Source organism: Rhinopithecus roxellana, chromosome 6, assembly GCF_007565055.1.
Source record: "Rhinopithecus roxellana isolate Shanxi Qingling chromosome 6, ASM756505v1, whole genome shotgun sequence".
Taxonomy (NCBI): domain Eukaryota; kingdom Metazoa; phylum Chordata; class Mammalia; order Primates; family Cercopithecidae; genus Rhinopithecus; species Rhinopithecus roxellana.
The window spans coordinates 16338269-16362115 of NC_044554.1; the positions used below are offsets into that span (position 1 = coordinate 16338269).

At 39.1% G+C, this 23847-nt stretch overlaps 2 protein-coding genes across 3 annotated transcripts in view; one reads left to right on the plus strand and one right to left on the minus strand.

Moving 5' to 3' along the window:
• The window catches only part of CCDC146 (coiled-coil domain containing 146), a 157405-nt gene that overhangs the window by 12801 nt on the left and 120757 nt on the right, over window positions 1-23847 (plus strand). The window contains exon 1 of one of the 2 annotated variants that reach the window (XM_030932580.1): window positions 21615-21773. The exons of the other annotated variant lie outside the window; for it this stretch is intronic. Coding sequence (XP_030788440.1) covers window positions 21771-21773 — 3 coding nt within the window. The 5' untranslated portion in view covers window positions 21615-21770. Of the gene's footprint in view, window positions 1-21614; window positions 21774-23847 lie in introns of those variants that run through there. 2 annotated transcript variants of the gene reach the window in all.
• On the minus strand, window positions 16727-23323 carry FGL2 (fibrinogen like 2). Its single transcript, XM_010375385.2, has 2 exons — window positions 22625-23323; window positions 16727-20445 (listed from the first exon to the last, which is right to left on the minus strand). The coding sequence occupies exons 1-2, from the start codon at window positions 23235-23237 to the stop codon at window positions 19739-19741; spliced, it is 1320 nt and encodes a 439-aa protein (XP_010373687.1). The 5' UTR covers window positions 23238-23323; the 3' UTR covers window positions 16727-19738.

Genomic DNA, 23847 nt, shown 5'->3' on the forward strand with positions numbered 1-23847 from the left:
TTGTGATAAAATTATACTATTTTAACTGTTTTCAAGTGTACCATTTGTGTTAAGAATATTCACGTTGTTCAACTAATCTCTAGAACTTTTTCATATGCAAAACTGAAATTCTACACCCATTAAACAACTCCCCAGTTCCCCTTTTCTCCTACTTTGTTTCCATGAATGTGTCTACTTTAGATATACCTCCTGTAAGGAGAATCATACAGTATTTGTTTTTTTATGAATGGCTTATTTCACTTAGCGTAAGGTCATCAAGGTTCATTCATGTTGTAGCCGGTGTCAGAATTCCTCTCCTAAGATGGAATAATAATTCATCGTGTGTGTATACATAGATATACACATACCATATAGATACAATATACAATATATATGCACCCATATATATGTACCACCATACACAGACAACCCCCCCATATTTTGTTTATCCATTCTTCCACTGATGGACACTTGGGTTGCTTCTACCTCTTGGCTATTGTGAATAGTGCTGCTATTATGATAGGCATGCAAATAAGTCTTTAAGATCTTGCTTTAAGATGAGGTATGGTGGCTCATACCTGTAATCCCAACACTTTGGGAGGGTGAGGCGGGCGGATTGCTTGATCTCAGGAGTTCATGACCAGTCTGGGAAACAAAGTGAGACCCCAGCTTTTACAAAAATACAAAAATTAGCTGGATGTAATGGCTCATGCCTGTGGTCCCAGCTACTTGGGAGGCTGAGGTCAGAAGATGGCTTGAGCCTAGGAGGCAGAGGTTGCAGTGAGCAAAGATCATTCCACTGCACTCCAACCTGGGTGAGAGTGAGACCTCGTCTCAAAAAAAAAAAAATCCTGCTTTAAAAATTTTTGGATATATACCTATAAGTGGAATGGCTGAATGATGGGTTATGGGTTTGTGTATTTAAAAATTTTGTTTTTATTGCCAAGGTACTCTTCATAGAGGTTGTAGCAATTTGTGTTCCTACCAGTAATAAATGACTGTCTCTTTACTCATACCAGCACTGTGTGCCATCTGACTTTTTGACCATTGTCACTCTGATAAGGAAAAAAAAAATGTTATTTCATCATAGTCTTTTAAAATATTTTTCTTAAAATAAGTGGAATGGAGTTTTTCATATGTTTACTGTTTAAAATGTATATTAATAGGATATTTGAGATATAGGAAGGTACACAGATCAGGGGATAATTGTCATTGAAATGATAGTTTATTACTCACAGTTCCTGAAGGAAGGGACACATCATGTCACGGTGAGTAGGGTGTTACATGGGAAAGTAGTGGGGTTGGTCACAAGACAGAGGGAGAGCGCTGAATTGTGGGCAAGAGCCTTTACTGTGGTTTTCAAGATAAGGAATAGATGAGGTGGGGGTAAGCAGACCTAGGATTGGCTAGTTTGAATACTTTCATTGGGCTTTGGGCCCATTCATAAGGGCTGTCCCTAGTTGTCTGAAACCTGGCACTGTGGTGATAAAGGTCAGTGGGGGTGTAGATTCTGGATTAGTCAGTTGGAATTTGAAAAGTGTGCCCTCAGGAGGGAGGAGGAGGTGAAGTCGGTGACTCAGACATAATATAATGTCAGGTTTTCCAGAACAAGGTGTATGCAGGCCACATATGTAGGGCAAATGTTAAAGCAGTAACTATGCAGAAGCAAGAAATGTAGAGCCTTAGTACATGTAGGGTTTTAGTACAAAGACCCACTTGTAATTATTTTTTGTGTGAATTCTGCTCACATTTTTTTTCCATTTTTTCCATTGAGAAATTTAGTTTTTTCTCATACATTCATAGGAACTCGTTATACATTTAGAAAGTAGGCCTTTGTGTACAACATGCACTGTAAAAATCTTCCCGTGAGTTTATTGTAGTTTGAGTTTGCTTATGATAGTTTTTTCCCCCATGTGGAAATTAATTTTTTTATGTGCTTGAATGTATTGACCTTTTCCTTTTCAGCTTCAGGATTTTGTGACATACCTTAAAGACTTGTTTTTCTGAGGTTGTAAATATGTTTCCTGTGTTTTTTCCTAGTATCTTGCTGGTTTATGTAATCCTATTTTCACCTTTGTTGAAGGTAGTATGTTGGTGCCGGGGAAACAAAAAGGAGATACAAGCAACAAGGTTAGAACCTAATGCCAAGTTATTACCTTCTGAGGCAAAATTTCTTTACCTCTTTTCATCCTGTACTATCCAGGTGGAGGCAAACAGATACATCTGAGTAGCAAAATACAAAATAGAGAGGCACAAGAATTACCTGACATTAAACCTCAGATTAGGAAGATAGGAATTTTACTATCTATAAAGGCTACAACTAAGAATGGACAGGCTCAAAATTCTTAAATCTTAATAGTTTGGAAAGAAAAAACCCTGATCATTGTGGGGTGGGAGAGTGATTGAGTAAAAATGGGTCTTAGGTCTAGCTTTGTATGTTGTAGCTGTGCAAACTTCAAGTCATTTAAGTTCCCTGAACCTCACTTTATACTAGTAAAACATTTTTCAGCTCATAATACTTCAGGGATACCTCACTGCCTACCATGATTGTTTTACCGTCTTTTAAAATTGCTTTTATCACTTTTTCCCCGTGGCAGTCTTACACAGAAGCACTATACATAAAATAGATTTGAGGCCGGATGTGGTGGCTCAGGCTTGTAATCCCAGCACTTTGGGAGGCCAAGGCAGGTGGATGGCTTGAGCTCAGGAGTTTGAGACCAGCCTGGGCAGCACAGTGAGACTCCATCTCTACCCAAAACAAACAAACAAAAATCTACCAAAAAAAAAAAAGAAAAAGAATAAGAAAAAAGACTACAGGTGGCATGGTGGTGCACGCCTGTAGTCTCAGATACTAGGGAGGCCGAGGTGGGATGACTTGAGCCTGGGAGGCAAAGATTGCATGAGCTGAGATCAGACCTCTGCACTCTAGCCTGGGTGGCAAGGCCAGACCCTGTCTCAAAGTAGAAAAAATTCGGATGTGGTGGATATAGAGGTGAGGGATGTAAAGTGAAGGCTCCTTGTTCTCACCTTCACCCTATCATCACCACCAACCCCACCACTCCCAGGCCCCCCACCTCAAGGAACTACCGGAGAAATCCCTGCTCTGTACAGATAATTCGTGAACTGAATAAAACCGAACCTTCTCCCTCCAACCTTAAAACCCATCTCAACACAGCCTAAAGGAAACAAAGCCTTGGAAAGCAATATGGCTGTGCTAAAGTCTCCTTCAGGAAATGGAGGCATGACTTCCACAGCGTATCAAGCAGCAAAACTTCCCCAAATTCCTCATCACAGCAACCTCTCCCATACCTCTTTCTTCCCTCTTTTAAAATCTCCTCAGAAACAGGCCTTCCCACCCTCAGGCTATATATTTCTTCTCTGTATCTTTGTCCATCTTCTCCTTGATCTCTTTGGCCATTTCATTATTTTGTAAAGCAGTCTTCAGAGTTCCTTCTACTTTTTCTTCCCACCCAGTATCCCATCATCACCTCATAAGTACAGACACAGTACTGAGCAATTAATAGGTGGCAGAGGGAGACTGTAGATACTCTTGACTTTTTCTCTGCCTTATTATAAGGATTAAGTGTCACCGTCTTGACCTCATAGTCAAATCCCTCTACAATCTGATCCATCATTTTTCTCCCATGCTCCAGCCAAATTAGACGTATTATTGTTTTCTTAACTAGTGCCTGGTTTTCCACCCTGCTGATGTCTTTGCTCATCCTGCACCCAGGCCAGGAGTGCTTGCTTTCCCGTTTCTGTGCTTCAGAATTCTACCTATCTTTCAAGGACAGCTGAGATCTCGTCTTTTCTCCTGAATCATCTCCCTTCCTGACAAAATGTGATCACTTCTGCTTCTGCATCCTCTCCGCATAGTGCTTGCTCTTACCTCATGTCACTTATTTTCTTTCCTGTTTTTCAAGCTAATTTGTAGTAGCTTTAGGAACATTGAGAGCAGGAAGCACATAGTATTCTTTTTGATGCTCCTTGTGAACTCTTAGCTCACTGTTTTGCATATAGTTATGCTAAGATTTTTCAAAAGAGCAAATATACCTAGTAATTAGTAAAGCCCCTTGCTGAAATAATCACATTACTGCATCACTATTTTAAAGCAAACTTAAGAAATTTATTCTGGATTTCTGAATATATTTCCTATATCAAGCAACCTAAGTTCTCGTGATTTAAATGTTTAGAACCATCATACATCTCTTCCAGTTTTATTTTGCCAGCTGAGCCCTCAAAGGGATATGTGATAGGGAGGCAATGATTTTCAAATATTTTTTGAAAGATAAAAAATACTTTGCTTCAAGTGAAATTAGAAATGAAACCTCGTGATACGGAATAAAAGCGGAACTGTTCCAGCTAAATAGTGTTTCACGCATTATACATTCTGCTGGCTTCTTTCCCAACCCCTTTCTTCAGTGTTTTGAAAATACATCTGCGGGAGCTCAGGGTCTCTGGGGATACAGTAGGGTCTCGACTCTAGCAACTCAGAATGTTAAATACCAACCCTGCTTTCATCATGAAAGCATTGGTCTTTCCTATCCCACTTCCATAGTTATCCATGATATCAGGGCCTTTCTAGGTTTCTAATAGTTGGCTTGATCAGGTTGAATAAATTTATTCCATATAGGACAGAAATTTAAAAGTCACCATCACCAACACAATTTACTTGTAAATGACACATTCTGAAAGAATTATTTTATCTAACAAATGAAAATAAGGACTTTGCTGTTTACACAAAAAGTCTTTGGCTTCCAAAGAACTCACAAAGTCTTTGTACTTAAGCAGAATTTGTTCAGCAAATTCTGCCATGTAACCATGGGAGTAAAATAGTGTTTGGAGAGCATAGAAACTTGTTTGCCCTTTCTCTCAGGGTTGTTGTAAATTTTGACTTAGCTGCAGGAAGAAAATAATTTTTAACCACTAGGTTAAGCAGGGACATTAACACACTTGGAGATATATTAATTTTTGAAATATCTCCTGTTAGCAAAATATCGTATAGTTGTTTTGATAAAATACAGAAAGAGATGTTTTACCTTAAGCTGAGATACAACTGGAATCATTTTCTACTTCCTGGATTCACACAGAAAGTCTAGGGGGGATGAAACTGAAGTTTACTATGTGTATCTATTACCCATGGAAAATTAGTCCACTTCCTGACCAAGAAGGTCAGGACAGCTGAAAATGGATAATTATCTACAAGTGATAAACAGTTTGTAGATAACAGAGGCTTCCCCCTCCCCCCCCAGGGAAGACTTTTAGTGAGCATAAAGCATTGCCTCCTTATTCCAGCATTAATCATAGCAAGCAGGGATGACACTGGAAATGCTCCTAGGGAAGTGTCCAGCACATAGTTGGTGCTCAGCAAGTGACAGCTGTTTATCATTATTAGTATGCAGAAAAAAGAATCTCTAAATAAAATTAAAACAGGTTAGAGTCACTGGAAAAAAAATGATATTACATTACCGAATGGGACAGAAATACAAGCAAATAATTTTGTGGACCTTTTGATAAACTTTTAAACATGAGCACAAATTGCTTGCCTCTTGTAGAAAATGGGAAAGTGGAAGGGTTTGGCTGTGACCCCACCCAAATCTCATCTTGAGCTGTGGCTCATAATTCCCACATGTTGCAGGAGGAACCGGGTGGGAGGTAATTGAATCTGGTGGTGGTGGCGGGGCCGGGGGGGGGGGGGGGTCTTTCCCCTGCTGTTCTCGTGGCAGTGAATCAGCCCCACGAGATCTGATAGTTTTATAAATGAGAGTTCCCTGCACAAGCGCTCTCTTGCCTGCTGCCATGTAAGAAGTCCCCTTGCTCTTCTTTCATCTTCCACCGTGATTGTGAGGCCTCCCCAGCCATGTGGAACTGTGTTAAACCGCTTTCCTTTATAAAGTACCCAGTCTCTGATATGTATTAGCAGCCTCAGAACAGACTAATACCTAAAGCAAGCCAATTTTCAGAGATAAAAAGCAAGCAGATCTTATGTGTTCACAGGTATGCTGCACTTTGTATAAAGGGGGTCTTTTGTAATAGAGAAGCAATTCATCATAAACAGTATCATTCCCCTTAATTACTCAGAGAAAATGTTGAAAACCAGAGATGAAACTCTCAGATTGAGAGCTTAGAAAGTTATTACTTTGAAAAAGTCTTACTCAAAATGCTGTGCATATAGCACCATGCTATTCATGCACATAGTAAGCAAATGGTAAATATTAATTGGATTCCAATAGTAATATCAGTTATTTTGAGGAGCTAAGACAAAGTCTTGCGTGTGTATTTTGAAATGCGATTATTTCATTTTAAAAGGAGAGTATAGGCCAGGTGCAGTGGCTCATGCCTATAATCCCAATACATTAGGAGGCCAACATGAGCAGATTGCTTAAGCCTAGGAGTTCGAGATCAGCCTAGGCAATACAGGGAGACCCCATCTCTATAAAAAATTAGTCGACCATGGTGGCACATGGCTGTAGTCCCAGCTATTCAGGAGGCTGAGGCAGGAATATCGCTTGAATCTAGGAGGTCAAGGCTGCAGTGAGCTGTGTTCACACCACTGCACCCCAGCCTGGGCAACAAAGTGAGACCCTGTCTCAAAACCAAACAACAACAATAACAAAAAGTATCTATTCTCAGAGATTAGTGTAGATTACTTTGTGACATGACTAATAATACCGATCTTGAGAGACCATGCTATGTCTAAGAAGATGCAGAGCACCAGTTAGCCAGAGTATGATTTTAATTTATTTACCTCTGAGAGTTTAGATGAGTAAAGATGCAGAGGCAGGATTGGATATGGGCATGGGGACAACACGCTGGCTGCTGACATGATAGAGAATTTGTCAAGAAGTAGAAAGAGCAAAGTCTGAATAGGTGAAGAGGAAACATTCTGTGAGAGTGTGGAAAAGCAGAAAGGCAGTAAAGTAGGAACAATTAAAGGAATAACAGCAGCATTGATAACAGAATTTGTTGTAGGGGAATTAAAGTTTTATTACGGCAAGTTCTATTATATAACATTGCTTAAAACTAGCTAATTATTGGCCCATAGCGATTTTTGTTGTACTGACCTGACTTTTTTTTTGTTTTTTTTTTTTTTTTTGAGACAGAGTCTCGCTCTGTCACCAGGTTGGAGTGCAATGGTGCGATTTCAGCTCACTGCAACCTCTGCCTCCCAGGTTCAAGCAATTCTCCTGCCTCAGCCTCACGAGTAGCTGGGACTACAGGTGCGTGCCACCACATCCAGCTAATTTTTGTATTTTTAGTAGAGACGGTTTCACCATATTGGCCTGGCTGGTCTTGAACTCCTGACCTCAGGTGATCCACCCACCTCGGCCTCCTAAAGTGCTGAGGTTACAGGTGTGAGCCACCGCACCTGGCCTGTACTGACTTTCGACTACATGTAAGAGCTGCATATCTACTTTCTTTTGGTGGGCACGTGTTATATGTTACATATTATAGCAATTATGTTATAAATAACATGAAATAACACGTGTAAGCATGTATGTGCCTCATCCACAAGGGAAACCTACCCATATACACAGAGTTACATTCACTTCAGTCTGCAGCTGGACCTAACATTTAGTGAAAATTGCCAGTCAGATTCATTTATGGCCATTCCATGTTAAGACTTTGAAAGCTATTAAAAAATATGAGACATAGGTTACTTCTAACTTAGATAACTTTTTGAAAACATTTGTGAAAGGCTAAGTTTTAAAATCATTAGTGTTGAGGGGTGGAACGAGATTGCCAAATAGAAGGCTCCACCAATAGTTTCCCCGACAGGGATGTCAATGTAACAACTATCTACAAAAAGGAAACCTTCATAATTACCCCAATCAGATGAGTTCTCGCACTACCTGGTTTTAACTTCATATTGCTGAAAGAGGCACTGAGAGAATAGGAAAGACAGTCTTGAATCACCAATACCACCCCTCCCCAACCCCCGAGCAGTGGCCACGTGGCACAGAGAGAGAATCTGTACACTTGAAAGAGGGGGAGATTACAGGGATGGTGAGACATTGGATTGAACTCAGTGCTGCCCTGTCTGTCACAACAGAAAGCAAAACCAGGCTGAACTCAGCTAACACCTGCCCAAGAAGGGAATATTTAAACCAGCCCTAGCCAGAGGGGAGTTACACATCCCAATGGTTGGAACTTGAGCTCCAGCAAGCCTTGCCAGCACAGGCTCAAGTGCTCTGGGGCCCTACAGAAACTTGAAAGACAGTCTAGGCCACAAGGACTGCAACCCTTAGGTGAGTCCTAGTGCTGAACTGGGCTCAGAGCCAGGGGACTTGTGGGGCATGTGACCTACTGAGACACCAGCCAGGGTGGCTAAGGGAGTGCTTGCACCACTCCTCCCTCAAGCCCAGGCTGCATGGCTTGTGGCTCCAGAAAAGACCCTTTCCTTCCACTTGAGGAGATGAGAGGGAAGAACAAAGAGGACTTAGTCTTGCATCTTAGATACCAGCTCAGCCACAGTAGGATAGGGCAGCAGTCAGAGTGGTGAGGCCCTCTTTCCAGGCCCTAGCTCCTGGATGACATTTCTAGACATACCCTGGGCTAGAAGAGAAACTGCTGCCTTGAAGGGAAGGACTCAGTCTTGGCAGGACCTTGCCTGCTGACTGAAGAGCCTCTGGGCCCTGAATAACCAGCAGTGATACCCAGGTAGTACACCATGGACCTTCAGTGAGACTCTGAGACTTGCTGGCTTCAGGTACCAGCTTGGCCATAGGTGAGTAGAGCAACAAGCAGGCTCTTGGGGTCCCCAATTCCAGGCCTTGGTTCTTGGGTGGCATTTCTGGACCTGTCCTGGGCCAGAGAGGAGCTCCCTGCCATGAAGGGTGACTCCCAATCCAGGCAGCATTGAGCACAAGCTGACTGAAGAGATTTGGGGCCTTCAGGGAACATCCGTGGTAGCCTGACAGTACTCCTCACGGACCTGTGATGGTGGTGGCCATGGGGTGAGGCTCCTCTGCCTATGGAAAGGGAAGGGAAGAGTAGGAAGGACAGCATCTCATGATTTGCATGCCAGCTCAGCCTCTGTACAGAAGAACAGGTAGACTTCTAAGGTTTTTGACTGTAGTCCCTGGCTCCTGGACAGTACCCCTGGACCCACCTACCCAGGGTCTGGGGAACTCACTGCCCTGAAGGAAGAACACAAACCTGGCTGGTTTTACCATCTTCTGTTTGTAGAGACCTAGGGCCTTGACAGAACATAGGTGGTAGTCAGGTAGTGGTCACAGTGGGCTTTGGGTAAGTAAGTAAGTAAGTAAGCCAGTGCATTCCCAGTGGTGTTAGCCACAGGGATGCTTGTGAACACCCTTGTGTTCTGTTCTAGGTGGCTCAGAACATACAAAGACACTTCATTTGCTTGGGAGAAAGTAAAAGAAGAAAACAATAATTTCTTCCTCATAATCCTGAGAATTCTTCCAGATCTTATCCAAGACAAGGTAGTATCTCAGTGAGTCTGCAAGAACCACAGTGTTTCTGTTCTTGAGGTGCCCCCTAAAGCAGATATGGCTTAGATCACAATACCCAAGTTCTGTGTAAAATATCTGAAAAACCTTCCCAAGAAGGACAGGTACAAACAAGCCCAGACTGCAAAGACTACAATAAATGCCTAACTCTTCAATGTCTAGTTACAGACATCCACAAGTGTCAAAACCATCCAGGAAAACATGACCTCACCAAATGAACTAAATAAAGTACCAGGGACCAATCCTAAAGAAACAGAGACATGTAATCTTTCAGACAGACAATTCAGAATAGCTGTTTTAAGGAAATTCAAGAAGACACAGAGATAGAACTTGGAATTCTATCAGATAAATTTAACAGAGATTGAAATAATTAAGAATCTATTGATGAGAGATGTGCAAATAAAAACTCCAATGAGATACCATCTCATCCTGGGTTTAAATGGCTTTTATCCAAACAACAGGTAATAACAAATGCTGTGAGGATATGAAGAAAAGGGAAGCCTCATACACTGTTGGTGGGAACGTAAATTAGTATAACCACTATGGAGAACAGTTTCCAGGTTCCTCAAGAAACTAAAGATAGAGCTACCATATGACCAAGCAATTCCACTGCTGGGTGTATACCCAAAAGAAAGGAAATCAGTATATCAAAGGTATATCTGCACTCCCATATTTATTGTAGCACTATTCACAATAGCCCAGGTTTGGATACAACCTAAGTGTCCAACAGATGAATGAATAAAGAAAATGTAGTACATATACACTATGGAGTACTATGCAGCCATAAAAAAGAATGAGATCCCATCATTTGCAACAACATGGATGGAACTGGAGGTCATTATGTTAAGTGAAATAAGCCAGGCATAGAAAGACAGACTTTGCATGTTCTCACTTATTTATGGGAGATAAAAATTAAAATAATTGAAATCATGGAAATAGCAAGTAGAAGGATGTTTACAAGAGGCTGGAAAGGGTAGTGGGGAGGGCAGGGGGTAAGTGAGGATGGTTAATGAGTACAAAATAAAAATAATGAGTTCTACAATGGGGACTACAGTCAAAAATAATTTAATTGTACACCTTAAAATAACTAAAAGAGTGTAATTGGATTGTTTGTAACACAAAGGATAAATGCTTGAGGGGATGAATGTGCTTGATAAATACTTTATCTGAATTAAATTTAAAGGAGTTTAATTGAGCAATGAACAACTCATGAATTGGGCAGCCCCCAAAATCACAGCAGATTCACGGAGACTCCAGGGGTGCCTTGTGGGGTCAGAACAAATTTATAGACAAAGATCAAGTGATGTATAGGAATTGGAAGTGAGGTAACACAAACAGCAAGATTGGTTACAGCTCACTGTTCATCTTATTTGAATGCAATTTGAACGCTCAGCAGTCTGAGTGGTTGAAGTATGGCCGTTGGGATTGGCCAACACTCGGCCATTGTTACAGGTGCATACTATTATGTTAGGTTTTCAGTTTTGTCTATTAAGCTAGGTTACTGTTTATCCACAAGGACTCAAATGTAGAAGTATGGAGTCCTTCTCAGGCCATATTTAGTTTGCTTTAACAATTCCCCTCTTTTGGTCATTTTCTCACTTTTGAGAGATGGACCAAAACCTTAGTGATTGATGTTACTATAACTCTCAAAAATGTACTTACATAGTTTTGAAACCCACTGGGAAACAGTAGAACAGTAGGTTTTGCAAGGAGGGAATAAGGACTGAGTAGAGGGTACCTCCTTAGGCTGGAACATTCTGTTTACAGGAGAAGAAACAAAACCTGGTCGTTCTAGGATCTATGTGTTTTCTTAAAGCCTTAGTTTGATTATGTCACATTTGGCACAAATGACTACATTTTACTTTGGTTTGTTGGGGCCTAGTATATAAGCTCAGTCCAAAATAATGGCCTTCCATCATTTTGTTTTTAAAAAATTCCCCCTTTTTGGCCAGGTTCTCACTTAGGTGAGAGTGTGACCAAAACTTAGGGCCTTAGCACCATTCTCAGTTACAATCATTTTGGGTTTCTGGTCTCAGCATGTCATTCATAGGTTACGGTGCCCTCATGGTCACCCATTTTTCAGCATCTGTCATTCCAGTTGAAGACAGACCATTTGACGTTCTAGAGATGGCTGCATGCAAGCATTTAAAACCTTTGAGAGAATACAGCACACCACACCAGGGAGACTATTATTATGACTATTGGGAGGATAATACCAAGAGTTTAGACTATGCTTCTTATCCAGGGTCCCCATAAACCAAACCACATAAAAGTAAATAAATTAAAAAATGAGTTAGAGGAAGAATCTACTTGCTTGACTAAGTGACCTTTTAATGAATCCTCTAGAACTGAATTTTTATAATCTACATTTGATGCATACCTAACAATAGTATGGACCCGTGACAATAGCTGAGTGTTGCAATCCCAGCGGCCATACTTCAGCCACTCATAGATGCTGAGTGTTCAAACTGCATTCAAAATAAGACAAATGCCAAGCTGTAACCAGTCTTAGAGTACTAGTTTCTGTACCTCACTTCCGATGTCCGTACATCACTTTACCTTTTTTGTCTATAAATTTGTTTTGACCATGAGGTACCCCTGGAGTCTCTTTGAATCTGCTGTGATTCTGGGGGCTGCCTGATTCACAAATTATTCATTGCTCAATTAAGCTGCTTTAAATTTAATTCAGATGAAGTTTTTCTTTTATCACCCCAGTTACCCTGGTGTGATTATTATGCATTGCATGCCTCTATCAAAATCTTATGTAGCCCATAAATACGTATACCTACTATGTATCCACAATTTTTAAAAAGATCATTAGTGTCTCTAAAATAAGGAAAAGGGGAGTAAAACTAGTCTCTGCCCAACTAAAGGTTTATAATCCTAGCAAACTAGTACTCTAATGAATTTAAATGACCACAAATGATCCCTCAAACTTGGGCAGCACACTGCTAACAAATGAAAAGTTTTTCGATCTGTGGTCTAGTTCATTTTCTTTTGCTATATGCATGTGTGTGTCTACATATGCATAAGTGCGTACACACGCACTGTAGTTACATCACAACACCCCACTCTCATAAGGTGGTATCTCCAAGAAGATGCAGTATTTGAGGCTTCAATCAGTCATCACCTCCTCATTTCGCTGTCAAGTGTCTTCCTAAGTCAAAAGAAAAATTTTGTGGAATACCATTGTGGAATACCATGATGATTTTTTAAGACATCCAGTAACTCAACAAAAATACTGTTGCTGGCAGAAGCAAGGAAAAGCAAATCTACATCTAACGTAATCTAAAATAAGTATCTATTGCAATGGGAATGAATATCTGCCTTCTCCATAAAGTGTCACTGGTACCTCTCAAATGACATCATTACAGGGTAGATGGGTGGGATGCAACTGGGCTGCCTCCTCATCTCCAACTTCTACAAGGCCAGCTTGTGCCAGGGCTATTTCTGTAAAAGTCTGCTGCACATAAACTTATTTACTAGGTTATCTAATCCCATGGATTTATTACCATCTGCATTCCAGCATTTCTCAAATGTGTTTCTGAGCCCTAGATGTCTTTCCTGATCTTCAGACTAATATTCAAATGCCTATATCCACTTGGATATCTTTGAACTTACAATGTTCAAAACTTCTGATTCCAGCCTCCCACCCCACTCCATTCCACTCCTCACACACTTTCCAGACAGGCTTCCCCTGCAGATTTCCTCATTTCTGTTCATGGCACCTCCATCCTTCACAGTTGCTCAGGCTAAAATCTTGTAGTTTTCTGTAATGCCTCTAATTGTTATTATCTACCACTGACTGACCTTTGATCAGCAAATTTTGTCACCTCTACCTTCAAAATAGATGTATCTCACTGCAACCTTTCATCATGCTTTCATCATCACTTACCAAGAATATTGCAAACATTATCAAACTGATGTCCTTGCTTCAATCCTTGTTTCCCTACAGACTATTACTACTTGGCTTACAAAAGCAACTCCTTTATAACTGGTTGAGATCATGTCTTTCCTCTGCTCAAAACCCTAAATGGCTCTTATCTACTCAGAATAAAAGGCACAGTCCTTACCATGGCTTAAAGGCCTAGGTGATCTGGTATACCACTCCCATCCCTTGTTCATCCCCAACCACCCAAGCTGTCTCTGATCTCATCTCCTCACCACCCCAGAGCCTTTGCTGTTTCACACAGACCTCTTTGCTGACCTTCAAACATGGTATCCACTCTCCCAGACTTGGGGCTTTTGCACCTAATATTCCCTTTGTTTGAAACACACTTATCCCAGACATCTGCCTGGCTTGCATGCTCTTATCTTTAGGTCTCTGTTCAAATTTCACCTCCATAGACAGGCCTCTTCTGACTGCCCTATATGAAACAGCACCCCCTTTTCTAGCACTCCCTTATTAATGTTTAATGGTATTTATCATGTATTTGTCTCCTCTGATAAACATTTACCATATATTTGTCTCTACTACCCACTGTACGAGTGTAAGATTTTTTTATCTATGTTGGTCACTGATGAATCTGCAGCCTCCTAGAAGACTGACACGTGGTGTGCACTCAGTGAATACTCGATGAATGAACTAAGGCTAACTTTACCCCAGAATTTCCATCTCCATAAGTCTGAGTTCTAAGACATTTCTGGCTTCTCAATTTTAGTTACCATGAGCTGCTATTGAATGTAGGTTTGTATTAACTAAGCAAGCAAATTATTAGACTCAAACATGTCTTCTCAAGATAGCCTATTGAATCTATAATTTCTGGTAAATATACCTATACCAGTAAATTCAGTCACATCTAAAATTGTTTCTTCTTAGGCAACCTCAGTCTCTCTCTACATGTCTTCTCCGGCCTTCTGCTGATATAAGTTAGCAAAGTTGTGCAAAGCCTTCTCTTTCCATTAGACTTTAGGATTGATGTTGGGGCATGTCCTGATGGCACATCTGGAGATGCTGATGAGTGGGATGAAGGAGCCTAAGGGAGAATTTGGAGTGTTCCCCCAGGAAAGAAAGCAGCAGTGCCCTCCTGCAAGAGGACGTCCTTGTCAATGTCAGGGGAGGGACTACTTCAAAAAGCAAGGAGGGCCCAGTCATGTTTGGGAACTTGGGATACTCCAGGTTTTCAAAGTATACTCATTTCCTCTCATTTCCACCTCTTTCCAGTCAATCAATAAAAGAGACCTGGCAAACTTAAGACTTAGGAGACATTGTGATCTGGAAATGCACAGAATGAAATTGAAGTTGGGAATTACCTCTGGGGAGAGGGACAGGATTGAAATTGAAGTGGTTTTTGAAGGAGTCTTTATTTTAATCTGTAACTTCTTAAAAACTTAAAGGATTCATGGATTTTATATTAAAATTAATTTCAAAATTATAGTAAAAGTAGTATGAAAAATAATGCTTTTTTCTTCAGGAATTCAGTAGGCTGGAACAATCACTATTGGGCAGGCACAGCAATATGCCTCTGTGTGACATGTCCCCACAGGCATGTTCCTAGGACCCCTTCTAAAAATTTGCCACTGTTATGTTCCCAGTCCTATGGTATATAGTAAGTCCTCTCTTAACATCATGGATAGGTTCTTGGAAACAGCAACTTTAAGCAAAAACAACATATTGTATGCCATAGGAACTTCATTCTTGTTTATGTCAGTTAACTTATGGTAAAATTGGTTTTCTTACATGGTATGTTGTTTTAACGTCGCTGTTTCCGAGAACCTATCAACAGCGTTAAGTGAAGACTTACTGTATTTGATCCTGTCTTGCCATATTCTCCCTGGCTGTAATTGCTTCTCACCTATGTTCACAATCTCTCAAATCCTCAAATTTGACCCTAGCCACTACTTTCCCAATCATAACTGTGGCCTCTTTAGACTACAACTCTTTCTCTGTGGCAACATATTATTAATCACTTTGAATAACAATACTCATATCTCAAATTTCCTTTACTCCTATTCAAACAGATTGATTTCAGGATAGAACTTAGACAATATTGAATAATAGATAATAAGGAATATATAGGCTGGCATAGGATCAAGATGAGGTGCCAGGACCCCACCTACTGTCATCAGAGAACTCTGCCAATAAGAGATAACTATTTAGGGCCGGGTGTGGTGGCTCACGCCTGTAATCCCAGCACTTTGGGAGGCCGAGGCGGGCAGATCACAAGGTCAGGAGATCGAGACCATCCTGGCTAACATGGTGAAACAGAGCGAGACTCCTTCTCAAAAAATAAAAACAATTGAGGATGATTTTTTGTATCTGTCACCCAGGCTGGAATGCAGTGGCACAATCTTGGCTCACTGCAACCTCTGTCTCCCAGGTTCAAGCAATTCTCCTGCCTCAGCTTCCTGAGTAGCTAGGACTACAGGCGTGAGCCACCACACTTGGCTAATTTTTGTATTTTTAGTAGAGATGGGGTTTCACCATGTTGGCCAGGCTGGTCTTGAACTCCTGACCTCACATGATCCGCCCACCTCGACCTCCCAAAGTGCTGGGATTACAGGCATGTGCCACTACACCCAGCTGGTGATGATGATTTTTAAAATATATTTATATGTGTTCCAAGTGCTTTATATATGTTGTTTAATCCTCTCAATAACTCTATCAGGCAGATTCTATTACTAGTCCTATTTTATAATTGAAGGAACCAAAGAACATTAAGTGACTTGCCCAAGATCATACAGCTTGCAAATAGTGGAACTGAAATTCAAACCAGGAAGGCCAGCTCCTGAGTTCCTGCTGTTAATCATGGGTGATAAGACAAAACCCAGTGAAGAAAGAGGATGGCATTTTATCTAGACCAAGGAAACAGTATACTAAAGGCAGTGAAAACATTAGAAAACATGGTTTGAGTACAAGGCATTTAGTATGGCAGAAGTATAAGTAGTAAAAATCAGTTCATGAAGGGACTTATTTGCCAGATTTTATCTTATAGAAAGTAAGGCATTGTTGAAAGTTTTAAGCGGGACAATAACATGATCAGAATTGTACTTTTGAACAATCCCCCTGGTAGGATGAAAGTTGGACTGGAATAGACTGAAACCAGAGGTGCAGACTATTCAGATGTGTTTGTGTTGTCCTGAGGATATGATGAGGGCTAACCACAGCAGCAACACTAATAACGGAAAAAGAGGAGAGGAAGTTGAATGCCACAAAATGAAAGCGAAACTTTTGTATTTCAAATGTTTCAACAGTATTCTAGGCAGAAGTAAGATAATGGTGTTCCTCTATTTGCCTCTGACTTCTTGTTAATGAAATAGTACTCATTAAAGTCTTCGGAGTCACAGATATTGTTTAGCTTAGGTAAGCATTTTACAACTTTTCAGACACAAGTATATAAATATTATTTTACAACCAAAAATATTTAATGTTTCCACATTGAAGAATAGATGTGATAATTAAATCTTTTACAAGGTTTTAAAAAGACATGAAACATAAACCTAATTATACATAAAAGAAAATAATTTTAAACAAGAGCTTATTGTGATGACATTACTCATAACTTTTACCTTTAAAACCTTTTCTTGGGTAGCTATTCAAAAGTAAAGACCGCAAATTTTGTTGCTCAGATATTTCTTATGTTATGTATATTTAAGCTCTTTATTTATTGAACAGATGTGTCATTAATTGATTTGGAGCATTACTATTATCAGTAAAATTTGATTTTTTCCCTCAGTCATCGGTAAATCAGCTCCACCTGGAATTTCTAAGGACCCAGTTTTAGTCAATATTTTCGAGGAATGATAACATCAGAAATACAGTCTTAATTAAGATAAAAAATATTAGCCATCAGAATGGAGCAAGACAAGATGCTAATGTTTGTAAATAGTCAATCCATATTTGTGAACATTAGCATATGTTAGTGAATAGTTAAGGCAAAAGACTCTAGCAGATATCTATTTCCGTCAACATGTTAAATGTTAGAAACATCAACATGTTGAAAGTCTAGAATTATTGGTAACATGAAATGATTCCAAGATGGAATTTCTGTGTTACAGAATTTACTAGAAAAGTGCTGTGAAAGTAGAATGAAAAATAAAATGATCTCTTGAAATAATGCGGAGAGACACAACAAGCTTTTGGATATTTACATAGATTAGTGAATTAGTTGCAAAATTCTCCTGAAGTTCTATCTAGTTCCCATTAAATCAATGGACACTCTGGATATGAGCATATACCTTTCTTTAGAACTGTATTTTGTGATAAAGCCATTTTTACTTATAGGAATTTACTTAAACTTATACACACATTAGTTATATATACTAAATGAAAACGACCTTATCTGAAACAAATACATTGTATAATATCAAAACGTTTTTAGTCTTTTTTAAAAAGCAGAAAGTGAAAAAACAACATTAGTTACATCATTTACACTTGGTATCCCACCTAATAGATACACAGCTTTTGAAATCTACAATATTTTACATTTTGGTCATCATTTAATGTTATTTGCATTCCTCTTTAACATTTTAATAGCATTTGTGATATATCATGTTTAACTGAAAGCTTTGGGTTATGTATTTTAAAGGAATATCTTCTTTTTGACTAAATAGTTCTGTAAGGGCCTAATATTTGAAAAATTAGCTTGTTACCTGAAGCAACTATCCTCCTTAATCATTTTAAAATAATGGGTAAAGATGCATCTTTGTAAATATATTTTGAAAACTTGGTTAGTGCATTAGAAAGACATCAGAAACTTAAAAATTTATTTCTAGGACTGGCATACACTACAGCGAATTACTTCAAATGTTACTCTAGAGCATTTTCTAAAATATGAAGAATACCGCTGTTCTCTCTGAGATGATCCCTTTTTACAATGATGAAATTAAACACATTTAAAAAGTCTTTTAAATATTATATATAGCATTCCAGAATTACTGAATGAATTATAAAAATTACAGATATTTCTGTTTGGGTAAAAATCTCTCTCTTAATTTCTAATAGTAAAATAAGCAATCTACCAGTCAGGGTTGAAATACATAGTATTTGAACTACTGTTCTATATATTTCAAAATTCATGTTTTCTATTTGTCCTAGAAAAACTTAGCCTTCTATGAAGTGAATCACTTAATGATATTATTGCTTTGGATATAAAATTGGCCTCAGAGTATTATAGCCTATGAGTAAATGCTTCATTCCCCACATACCCCTAACCCGCCAGAAAAAAAAAAAAAAAAAACCTACCAGTAGTCTAGTACAGTAGTGAGCAATCTTAAATTAAAAGCTATTGTTTACACAGAGCAGAGGAAGATAATTTTCATGTTAAAGCAGTTTTCAACATCAAACATCTAAGGAGTTATAAACTGTAAATGAATTACCTTTAAACCCTGGTCTTCACAGTTACATTGCTTTCTGAATGTAGCATAATGTGACATTATGCTACCACATTTTTAAACGGTTTAAATGATAATTATTTTACATTTCATGAATGATAGATGAACAAGTTTAATTATATATGTATTAGTTCCCTTAGTCTGGCAACTAAAATGCTGTAGGGTTGTTCTGTTGCAAAGTAAATGCTAAATAGATTAAGTTTATCTCAGAATGAAGATTACCCAAATAATTACAGCCTGAAAAGGGTGATATACCTTCAGATGAGCTTAAATCATGGCCCAAATACAGATAACTTAGTGTAGAATCTAGCCTACTGAATAAATTTGCTATTTTTTTTGTTTGAGACAGAGTTTCGCTCTGTCACCTAGACTGGAGCGCAGTGGCTCAGTCTTGGCTCACCGCAACCTCTTCCTCTCAGGTTCAAGCGATTCTCCTGCCTCAGCCTCCCGAGTAGCTAGGATTACAGGCATGTACCACCATGCCCAGCTAATTTTTGTATTTTTAACAGAGACAGCGTTTCACATGTTGGCCAGGCTGGTCTCAAACTCCTGACCTCAACTGATCTGCCCGCCTTGACATTCCAAAGTGCTGGGATTACAGGCGTGAGCTACCACACCCAGCCAACAATTATTTTTTAAATATAGCAAGTAATACAAGCAATAGAAAATGTTTCAATTAATAGAAATTAAAAGAATTATAAATAAATCTAATGTATAATTCTCAATATTCCTAATTGCTTGCAAGTGTCCATTGGATAACAGCATAACAACAAAGGACCCCTTTAAAATGCATTGTTTTTCAGCTTTATTTCAAATGCTGTGTAGCATAAGAACCTAGCAGTCAGATATCATTTTTTAGCTATGAAAAATATGAAACAAGGCATATTCTAAAATGCTGAAGGAATTAATTGTCCTGTTAGATAACGAATACCTGGAGGAATGAACAGAGTGATTTATGGCTTAAAGTGCTTGGGTCTGATCATCATCTTAGCCTCTTTGAAGGAGGACTTGTAGCCACCAGGGTGTGCCTCACTTACACCAGGCCAGGTGCCCCAGAAAATCCCATTACGGACACCTCTGTATTTTTGGTGATAATATTTGCCATTTAAGTTTGCAGAAAGACATGCATCAAACCACCAGCCTGAACTGTAGTACAGCCCACAGTTCCCAGAAGGATATCGATCATTGTCTTTATCTGGGGTGGTGAAAAACTTCAGATCGTGGTTGTAATGTTTGTTGAAACGTAATGCATCTCCAGCTGTGCCATTATAGTTACCAACGTGTAAACGATATTTGAGAAACTCATTAGCCACGTAAAACTGATCATACAAGGCATATAGTTTGACACCATTAAAGTCTTCAAGATCTATTCTCAGAATCATTTCCTTACTCTTGGTCAGAAGATGAATTTTATCATTCCCCAGCCAAAATTCCCTTCTGAGGTTTCCAAAGCCTGCTTTGTAGTCTTGCCATGTTCTGGTGAAGTTGGTGCTCCCATCGAGACGTGCCTGCAGCACTGTCCAGCCTCCCCCCATGGTCTCCATGTCACAGTAAACTTCAAAGCTACGATTTTTGGGATCAGGTGTAACTCTGTAGGTCTCACTGCTTCTTTTGCCTATTGCATAGTAGTCAGAGCAATCTTTATATATTAGATGTTGAACTGAAGAGGAAGAAAAGGAAGGCATTGGATCTTGTTAATAGAAACCATGCATCTTAAGAATTCTTTATATGTACAAAAGCAGTTTGATAATTCAATCAATGGCAGTAATGAAACTTTACTAAACTTACTTGAACCTGCTTAGCAAATGCTTGTTAAGGCCTCAGAAGAAGAACCTGATGTTATGAAGCAGAAAGGACCTCTAATATACTCTTGGTTGGTAGTAATAATGACAGCATCAACAGCAAACAACAATAAGAAAATAAATTACAGTTTTAATAATTTAGTATTATTTAGTGAGGCCTACCTATATGTTCTAGGCATGCTGCCAGACTGGATAACATTTTCATACTGAATCTGAACATCGACCTTATGATGTAGGCATTACTGCCAGTCTGTATGTGAGGATATTTAGGCATAAAGATCAGTGGCTTGCCCAACTTCGCACAAGCTTTAAGTGGCAAAGCCAGGACACTAACTCAGATCTGGCTGGCAGCAAAGCTTTGTTCTCAATCATTGCATTCCTTGGTCCTAAAAATCAGATGATTCCTACTCTCCCAGAACTGTATTCCATGCATACAGAGGAAGCATAGGCTCCTATTGTTTTTCACCTAAAGGGGCTGATAGCCTCTACTGTCAGAAGGTTTTATAGGATATATTCCAAATGATGTGTTAAAATCCTAATGGATAGCGTTGATCATAGTTTCATGTTTATTTTACTTGACAACTATATAAAGAAGCTCAAGTGAAAAAGAAATAATCTTTTTCAATAATATACCAATATTCTTATTCTGTATTTATTATCTAGGAAAGTAGCCACTATTTCACATGTTGGGTTTCTAGAAAGAAACAACAGGTGACTATTTTGAGGATAAGCATAATAATCAGTAACAAAGTTCTATATGAATCAAAGACATATTTACTCCCAGATAGTTTTTATTAAAATGTGTGACAAATAAGGTAAATTTAATATGAGATACCCTAAGGCATATAAATCTATTCCTGTATATTTAGAGCTCAGAATATTCAGTTATTTCCCCCAAACATTTAGAAGAAAAATAGACAATAGAGTCTTGTTCATATCATGACAAGTTGCCATGCAGCATCTAATCTAATGTATACCCACGGATGTCACCTAAGAGGTGAACCTCAGATTCGCAGTGTGCCACATACATTCAGATGCAGGTTGCCAGGAGTATTAGCAACAGAGGTCCTTGAAAATATGACCCTTCCCTCCTTCACTGGCAGATGCCCTGGGGATGGAGCATGCCTGAGATACTGTCTCTAAATGAAAGTGATCTCCACCCTGTCCCTTCAACCTCACATTCATGGTAAGTAGAGGTCCAAATGCGGAGATGGCTTTCCCAAGTATAAGGAGACAGCAACAGTGGTCCCAGTGACTCAGGTGAAAAGCTAAGGTTTGGGGAGCCAATGCCACTGTTAGTTCATGGGTGGAGTAGGCAATTAAGTCTGGAATTTCACATGTATTTATTAAAGTTAATTCAAGTAATTTGGATGGTGAGGATGGGTTCTACTTTTATCTGCTTGAATTCTAACTTCAGGTAAAAGAGAAAGAAATAAGAATATATTCCTTCCCTTAGTGGCATGCCAAAACTCTCCCTTAAAACATTTTTTGTGCCAGTAGGTCTCAAAGCAAAAATTTTTGCACACATATGAAACTGCTTTTATTCCATCTGTAAACTCTCCCATTTTCTCCAGATTGTTGGGAGTAAGAACTACAGATTAATTGCTAAAATCTTTCAAAGAACTCTTTAGCCATGAGAAGTGGCAGTCAGCCAATCACAAAAAAACTGATTTCCAACAAACAAGGCACAATTGTGAATCTTATCTTTATTGTTTTCAAACACCTCATTGAAGAGACAAGTTAAATGCACTAAAACATCAAGAAATTCTCTCTACTTCCGCTTGCATGTAGGTCTGGCATTAGCAAATAAGATCTTAAAATTGAAAGTGACTTCTAGTGTATACAAAACTATGATTTTTGTAATTAGGTCATATATTATTTATGTGGTCATATTTAGAAGATAATTATTTTTTCCTGTGCACCTTGATAAATAAAAGACTTAATCTGTCATCTATTTAACTTAGATTAATGTTTATAGATACTCTCTAGCTATATAACATTTATGAACATATAATAAGAAAACATTATTATACATACCTGGACGTGACTGTATTTGTTCTTGGCTGGGACACTTTGAACATTTGCCATCCAAACTATTGACAACAAATGTTAGATTTGCCACTTTGCTGTCAACATAACTTTCTATGTTGTTCATATTTACAAGATTCAGCTTCTCTAGGCGACCATGAAGTACATTGATCTCCTCTTTGGCATTCTTTAGCTCAGAGGACAGCTTGTTAACCTCACTCTCTAATTCTCTAACTCTGTTATCACCAACCTCTCCTGGGGCTCCTGTACTGGGTAACAGCAGTCCATTTCTGCCTGGGTCTCGGTTGTCATCAGCCTGCAGCTTGCAGTCTTGGCAAGATTTCTTTAGACTATTTACGATTTCCTTGAGGTTCTGGACTTCTTTGAACACCTCCTCGATCCTGCTGAATTGCTTCGGGAGCTGAATAGTCAAGGGGGGCAGGCTTACCTGGTAGGGGCACTCTCCTGCCTCTTCACATTTCCCTCTGCTTTCTAGTCTCACTGGGCAGACGTCCTTTGCTCTTTCATCTTTAATTTCCTCTGTTTCATTGTTTGCCACAACCAAAAAACTGTAAGTGGCAAGAACAGCTGAGCTCAGCCAGTACCAGTTAGCCAGCTTCATCTTTACAGTGCTGCTCACCCCAGCAGGGAGTGTGCAGGGCTGGAGCTGCTTGAATAGTGGCAGCTGCCTGAGTCAGGCTTTCTGTGTTCCCAGAAAAGGGTGGGAGCGTTTGCATCACAAGTTTTAGAAACGCACAGGAAGAGGAGATAGCCCTCATCAAAGGCAATTTGCCAGAAACTGTAACTTACTCTCAATAGAAATAATATGCATTGAAATTATTATAGTCAAGTGTACATAGTCAACAAGAATCACTTTCATACTGTATTTTATGAAGCATAAGAAAAGTCTTACATTTCTAAAATAATTTGGTATACTTGTGCTTGAAGTAAATAATTATACCTAACTTCACTGGAAAAACAGTTTTTAAAGATAAAAAGTAAGAGCTAGTTATCCAAACTGTCTGCAGAACAGAAACGTTACTAAAATGAAAATGGTCCTTTTTCCTTCTTAGAATGGGGCATGGGAGAGCCTGTATTTTCTTCATGTTGGACTTTCGGGTGAAATCTTAAGCACTTTTAGAAGTTTCTAAGTATAATAAAGTAGAGCTTTCTGACTATTGTAATTGACTTTTGCTTCATCTACTTGAAAAACAAGAAAACTGGTAGAGAAA